Source organism: Athene noctua, chromosome 19 (genome assembly GCF_965140245.1).
Source record: "Athene noctua chromosome 19, bAthNoc1.hap1.1, whole genome shotgun sequence".
Lineage (NCBI taxonomy): Eukaryota > Metazoa > Chordata > Aves > Strigiformes > Strigidae > Athene > Athene noctua.
This window is the reverse complement of record NC_134055.1, coordinates 1,267,050-1,274,633: the sequence shown is the minus strand read 5'-3', so window position 1 is coordinate 1,274,633 and position 7,584 is coordinate 1,267,050. Positions and strand designations below refer to the sequence as shown.

General features: G+C 50.9%; 1 protein-coding gene across 1 annotated transcript in view; it reads left to right on the top strand.

Moving 5' to 3' along the window:
• The first annotated feature begins 582 nt into the window (after positions 1–582).
• Positions 583–7,584, top strand: part of KSR1 (kinase suppressor of ras 1) — a 70,720-nt gene continuing 63,718 nt past the window's right edge. The window contains exon 1 of the mRNA XM_074922701.1: positions 583–876. Within this exon, the coding sequence (XP_074778802.1) occupies positions 622–876 (255 nt within the window). The 5' untranslated portion in view covers positions 583–621. The remainder of the gene's footprint in view (positions 877–7,584) is intronic.

Genomic DNA, 7,584 nt, shown 5'->3' with positions numbered 1-7,584 from the left:
GACCCCCCGGCCCCAGCCGGGCCCTCACACCTCCGGAGGCCCAACACTGCCCCTCACCCCTTCTCCTTCCGTGAACCGGCGCCGCAGACTCCTCTAGACCCAGGTGCAAGTCCTGCCGTACCTGCGGGAAGGCTGAGGCGGGCTGAGGGGGCGGTGAGCGGCTGAGGCGGGGGGTGGCAGCAGGAGGGATACTGAGGCGGGCAGGCGCCGGGGGGCTGAGGCGGGTGGTGAGAGGCTGATGCGGGCGCTGAGGGAGGCAGTGAGGGGCTGAAGGGCTGAGGCGGGAGCCGAGGGGCTGAGGCGGGAGCTGAAGCGGGTGCTGAGGGGCTGAGGCAGGAGCTGAGGGGCTGAGGCGGGCGCCGAGGGGCTGAGGCGGGAGCCGAAGGGCTGAGGCGAGAGCTGAGGCTGCGGGGCGGAGCAGCCGCCGCCTGCGCGGACCGGCCGCGCCCGCGCTGCCTCTCCGTCGTGCATGTTAATGCGCGGTAATTACCCGGGGAGGAGAGGCGAGGCGCGGCGAGGCGGAGCGAACCGCCGGCTGCCCGCCCTCCCTCCCTGCTTGCTGCTCCCCCCGCCCCCGCCGCCGCCGCCGCCTCTCCTCCCCGGCCTCCCTGATGCCGAGGCATGGATAGAGCGGCTGCCCTGCGAGCCGCCGGCATGCTGGAGAGGAAGGAGCGGAGCGGTGGCGAGGCGGCGGCGGGCGGCGGGGGGCCGCGGGCGGGCGCGGCGGCGCGGGGCTTGCCGGCCGTGCGGAGCACGCTGCAGCAGTGCGGGCTGCTGCAGGACCTCATCGACATCTCGCTCTCCAACCTGCGCGGGCTCCGCACCAAGTGCGCCGCGTCCAACGACCTCACCCAGCAGGAGATCCGCACCCTGGAGGTACGGGGCTCGGCAGCCGCGGGGGGACCGGAGGGGGAGCCCCGCTACCGCCCCCCCGGCCGCCTCTTCCTCGCAGCCGGGGGCCGAGGCCTGCCCCTCGCCGGGGCCTGCCCCCTCCCCCGGCGCCCTTTCCCCTCAGCACCTGTGCTTGGGCCGCGGGGCTCCCCCGCCCGCCCCCCCGTCTCCCCTCGGGGTGTCCGTAGGCCCCCGCAGCCCCGTCAGCAGGGGGGTCGGTGCCCTCCGCGGCCCGGCTGCGGGGCCAGGCTGGCCGTGGCCCGCCCCCCCCAGCCCTCCGCCGGTGGAAGGGCGTCCCGGGGAGCGGGCGGGGGAGGACAGGTGCGGGGGAGCCGCTGGGCAGGCCCGTGGGGCGGCCGCGGGGCTCCCCGGGCTGCCAGGCGTGTCGGTGGGAGCTGCGTGTCCCCGCTCCGCCGCCCCGGGGCCTGTAGCCGGGCTCCTGGCGTCCCTGGGAAGGTGGGCGCGGTGGGACTGGAGGTGACTCGAGGGCTCCCAGGCAGAAGCTGGGTCACCCTCTCGCCCTGTCCTGGGAAGCTGCGTGGACTCGCGCTTTCCCTCGGGTCTTTGGTGTTTGATGTTCCTGCCCTCCGCTCCAGGCCTGGCTCCGTCCCTGGCTCGGTTTCACTGATCTAATCTGATCCTCATTTTCACTCCGTCGGTGTGGCTGACAAACAGCATCGCGGGCCGGCTTGGAGAGATGTTTTGCCGTTTAGTAGGATTATATGAAACTCTTTAAGTGTAAAACGTGCTGTTGTGATGCTTTCAAAGAAGGGCTGAATCTGTACACGAGTCTGCATAAGTATTCAGAGAGGGAATGTAGGTTCATTTTTGCTTAGTTCGTTTGACCTTTACATACTTAAATAACGTTTCGTTTTACCTTGTGTGCAGGTAGTGTTGCTCTAAGCAGAGTAAACAATCCCCCCCTGCCCCCTTCTTTGATAGAAGTTTCATGTAAAGGCTGATGGTTCTTTTCTCCAGTCTGATACTGGAGGCTGTGGAGGTAGAGCATTGGGCCTTTAGGAAGAAAGATCATTGCAACAGTGTGACTGTAACAAACATATATGCTGCAAAATCCATCACATGAGAAATGAAGGTTGGGAAAAAAATTGTGAAACAATAGGTGTTAGGTAGCTTTTGGCACAACCTCTTGGAAATCTATTTTTTTTTTTCTTCCTGTGCCTTTTTTGTGGGTTATTTTGTTTGTTTGTTTTGTTTTGTGGGTTTGTTTTCTTATTTTAATTTATAGCACTCTTTTTCCTCCCGCCACCTCCAAATAGCATTCAAAAGGCTATTCTTTTTAAAACAATATTTGTGTTGGCTTTTGACAACCCTACTGATGGCCTTTTTAATGCTCAAACAATGTCAGCATCATTTCGGAAAATGATCATCAGTATTTTGATGGGGACCTGTTCTAAAGGGAAACCTTTATTCACAAAGGATAAAGGCCTGCTGTCATCTTCAGGTTCTTCTTAAAGGAACAAAAGCTGTTTCTAGTGGTAGGTGAGTGTGTGCACACATTCCTCTTAAACATTTATCTGCTTAAACAAACGGGTGCCGCATTCACTGATGATCATAAAATTTACGATCAGAAAAAGTCTTAGCTGAAAAAATTCTCTTTGATGCATGGTCCAGTATATGATTTCTCTGGGAATTCAACCAGGTACTGGATCGCTGCCAACAAGTGAAGCTATGGACGTGGACGTGGACTCCGTGCCCTTTGCTCTGTTTGGTTGCCTGTACCAAAATACATGTTGTCAAGCATAGTCTGAGTCTTGCACTTCACTCTCTGCGCCAGTCTGCAGTGGGTTTGTGTACAGACGCAGAGCAGAGCCCCGGGCTGTCGGAGGTGAGGGTCTGTGTTTACTTCCCTAAGTTGTCGTTTCCCGCGGCGCAGCGGAGGGTGGTGGGCTGCAGCGCTGTCTGGAGTACCAGGTGGCATTGAGCCGCGTAATTATTGTGCCTGGGTTAACGCGTCAGAAACGCGTGTGTGCTCGTATGTGTTTGCTGTCGGTTGTATCAGAAGAGACAGGTGCTCCGATACCGCAGAGAGCCGGTGTTGCTGATGGTTGGAGCTGCTCAGCTCTAGGCAGGCTCTAGGCAGCTCCTCAAGAGTCAGTAGTTTAACCAGAAGCTGGGAGCTTGGGGGTCTCCAGAGCCTGCGGTGGTTCTCAGGGTGGCCTTGACGAGTTGACAAATGCCCCTGTGGATGATGGTTAGTGGCTGCTGGTGGTATGAATGCTGCAAGCTTCGTCTGAATCTACACGTGTCTTCTGTTCTTGTGCAGAAACTTCATGGAAGAAGAATTAGAAAACTTAGCTGCATTGGTAAAACTGATAAACTCTGTAGCAAAGCCACAAAGAAACGATAAAACATGCGATAGATAAAAGCAGCAAACTGGAAGCAGGAAGTACTAGTTTGGGAAGGGAGGGCACTTAGCTCTGGAAGCTGAAGAAGTAGCTCCTGAGGCCAAAAGTGAGGCTGCATGGGTGTGATTTGAAGACAGTACAATATAGTAAATCAAAAATCAGTTTATGGATTTCACTTTTTGTTTTTATTCAAAGGGACCAAAAGTCAGGGAAAGTTCCATAATGTGATTTGTATATAGCTCATACATCTCTGACAGTTCTGTAAAGTCTAGTTTTGGTGTCAAAACTGTGAACTTAACAGGCGAAGGGATATCTCCTCGGACACCATCTCCTCTCTCGGTGATCCGCGGGCATGCAGACCACCCGTGCGTGGGGGTGAACGCGGCTGCCTGAACCCGATACCGGCGCAGGTCAGACAGCAGGGCGTGCTCACTGCCACTTCTGATCCCAGGGTTAGCACAGCTCTGAAGTTCTGAAAGTAGTTGCAACGTGAATGGAATCAGTAGCCTAAAACACCAGTGCAAATTGATCTAAATGCTTGTGTTACTTTTTTTACACTAGACATATTAGCTTGGTCCTTTCGGCCCCACTCTCCTCTGTGCCTGTTCACAGCCTAGATAGCGGTCACGTATACCACGTGATTCACAGTGTGTGTGTTTCAAAGGCAAGAGCATCAACCTACTAAAGGTATTTGAGGGCATGTCCCTGCCAATTTACTGAAATGCTTTAAATCCTTCCTCATTCCTCTTGTGTATAAGGTCTTCTCAAAATAAGGCACGTGGTAGATAAGGATTTCAAACTGGGACCTTGACAGGTAAAAGTAAGCACTCACGGTAGCTCAGATGAGTGCAGGGAGAATTTTCTGTAAAATGGAAAGAAGGGGCTGTGGGAATTGCCTGCAAATAATGTGCAGGGTGCAGATGTGTTACGTGAGCTGAGCTGACCCTGTTTCACATGTAGGAAGGCCATTTCTTAGAAGGGCTGGGAGTTTCCCTGTAGTGGAAAGTCAATTGTGTTAGTTTGGTTATTAGCAGAGTAGGTTCTCTGATACCACAAGGTCTTGTATTTTTTGAAAAGTTTTGTATGTTCTGCCAAATAAGTGCTTGAGTGTTTTTACCCAACGCTTTGGTATATGGCTTGCTTTCAGTTCTGTCCTAGCAGGTTTATTCACTTCTCAAGTCAACTACAAAGCTGAAATGGAAAATAATGGTAATTTTAACCTGTATATAAGAGAGCAAAAATGTGTTGCCATGTCATGAACATCCAGTGTTGCTCCAAGCATCCTTGAAAACAAACAACTCTGTCAGTCTAACTCTGTCCCTACACTAATTCCTTGCTTGACTCTTAGATTGTTTTTGCAAAGTTAGAAGCATATTATTTTTAGCCATATTTCTCTGTGGAAGCATTATCTTTCTGGACTAATTTCTCTAGCTAAGAAGCTGATAGTGGGACTAGACTTGACATCTGTAGTGAAACACGTGAAACTTCTAACACTGCAGCTCAAGCCAGTCTGTTGGAGGTGAGGAGAGTACAGTCCTACGTGCTGGCTGCAGGGAAGGTTCCCATGGTTTCTCAATCTCTTCTGTGGAAACAGCATATAGCTGGTTTGGTAAAATGTGGGAAGTACCACACTAAGTAGGACACTTTTTTTTTTTTTTTCACCCCTGCCACTTTTAACTGCAGCAAAGATGAGGCAGGACCAGGCGGAACTGAGACCTGGAGTGTCTTTAGATTGCAGATGTATTTTCTTTGTACCTTGGTTGTTACATCATAAGAGCTAACTGCACTGGTTCTGGCATGGAAGCTGCCTCCAAACTGGTTATGGTGGGAGTGTCAGGGTGGGGCGGGAGCACGCGTTGCTAACATCTGCCTGCTCTTTAAGAAAAACTGTCCTTGTTGCTCTTTGGCTGGACTGTGTCTGTGGTAGAGACAGTCTTGGCCCCATGTGCAAAGATTTCTTTGACTTCTCCCCCAGGAATGTCTTCTCTTGAGCACCTCCAGAAAATATAACACCTAAGCAGAAAGTCTGATGCCAGCTCTGCCATGTCACAAATCAGCAACTCTACTACTCCACAAATCAGTCTTTCATTCTGGCTGAATGGTACCTGTGGATTAAATACGTTTGAACTTGCTTTGGCATTATCTCAATTCATTGGGCAATCTGGCTAGAAAAGGCTTATCTCTTACCAGGCAGTCTCTAAGCGGAAACAAATGCTTTGAAAACGGGGGAGGCATGAGAGGGGAGGAAGAGGAGTTGTAATCGTCCAAACTTGCAGACTGGAAGTTGGGCATGTGGTATGTGTAAGGAAAGGAAGACTGTGTGTTTGTATATTGGAAGTAGTGGGAGCAGTGAATTTTTCAGGCCAAACTGCAACCTGTAGCCACATGTTTGAGAGCCTTGTTCAGCTGAAAAGACTTCCTTTTCCAGCAGGTCTTATGTAAGAGAAGAAGAAAGTCTCTTACTTCATCTTACTTTTTGCATATATGCAACACATTTGTTTTTCTTAAAGGTTTTCTTAAAGGTGTCTTGGTTTTTTGTAGGACTCTTTTTTTCTTAAATTTGTGCACTTGTTTAAGATGGGCTTCAGAGATGCTCTTTGACTTGGAAGGAGGGAGAACCATGCATTATTATCAAGTCTCTAGACATCATTTCTTTATGACAGTGTGTCTCTGTATATGATCAGAATTTGCACATCATAATGGAATTTAGCTCATCTCCTACTACTGATGTTGTATAAGTGTTGACACAAAAATTCAGCAGCAGTGTTTTAACTTACCTGGCCTTTCCGGGACAAGCTCTGACGAGTAGGTTATCATCACGATATGACAAGGGACTCCCTTCACTTTTCTGTCTGTTTGTACTTCTCGCCTTAGGTTGGATTCTACACTGCACTGTTTGGGAAGCAAGAAAGGAAGTATCAGAGTAAGGCTTTGTGCTGCCTTTGTGTCTCTAAGAGTGCTTGTGTGGTCACTGGATTATGTTAAAACAGAATTCTTCCTGCTCATCTTCATGCAGAGTCAGCTTGGAGACCCTTTTCAGCAACTGAGCTCCAGTGAAGAAGTTCAGCAGAGCGCGGAGGCCAGACCTCTGTACGTGCGCGCGTGCCCGGGCACACTGGCGGGAGCCCCCAGTCTGCTGTGCCAGAGGAGCCGCAGCCCCGGTGTACGATCCCATGTTTATTGCATGGTCAGAATTGATCTCATCGGGGAAGCAGCCCGACTTGAAGCTCAGCTGTATCTAGCTAAACTCATGGATGTAACCAAGCCTGCAGAGATACCACCTGAGCAGAACTTGCTCTGCTGCTCCAGTTCAAATGCTAGCTATTAGTAACTGCATTTTACACAAGGAAAACCCCAGTTAGTGTTACAGCTGCATACTAGTGACAGATTTACAGCTATGAGTCAGCGTGGTGGTGCACAAATTTATCACCTATTTTTGTTCATAAATAGGCATACTTAACAAAAGAAGTCGTGTGACATGACTTTAAAATGATATTTCCAACATAGACCATGTAATCTTTCAGATGCTTGAGGGCTAAAGTCTTACCTTGCCTTTAAGGCTTAGATTTTTTTATCCTTATTTTCAGCCCATAGGGAATATTATTCTTTTTTTACCAAAAAGAAAATTGTAATGAAAGCAAGCCTGGCTTTCTCTCACTGTTTCAAGGATTGGAGAAGGCATTGGCTAGATTACTGCTGTCACGAAAGGCGCAGAATGATGTCTAGATGACACCACCCAGAGATACTGACTCAGACATCTCTTAGAGACTTCCTTCCCTGCTCGTTTCTCACTCCCAGAGAGTAATCCCACACAGTCGATGCTACCAGCAACGCAGTGTTGCCACAGCTGGCAAATCAGGGCAACAGAGGCTCTCTGAATCTTGAAACACACTGTTCTGAAATAAACGGGTAGTTCTTCCAAGACCTAACTTGTGAGCAGTTGTGCGTCCAAGTGTCGTGGGCACTCCTCCTTCTTGGTGGGAGTCTGAACCTCGTCACAGACTAGCTCGACGTGACTAAGAAGCAGTTTGGCAATCTGCCTTGGCTCAGCTATTCCTTACTGGCGTAGCTCCGGTGAGGGCAGGTGGTGGGTTGTAGTCCGTGCCCCCAGAATCTAGGACAGGATCTGTCCCAAGTTAAACCAGAGAAACCCTGTGTTGCTGATAAGGGGGGAGGATCGCAGAGAGCCACCAAAGTATGCAGGTGGTTAGATATGTCTTTTGCCTTAAGCTGGAGCTGTACAGAGCTCCTGTGCCACCTACAGATCCCAGAGGCACGTCCCAGCCAAGCTGTACTCCCACTGTACGCACTCCGAGGAACGTGAATA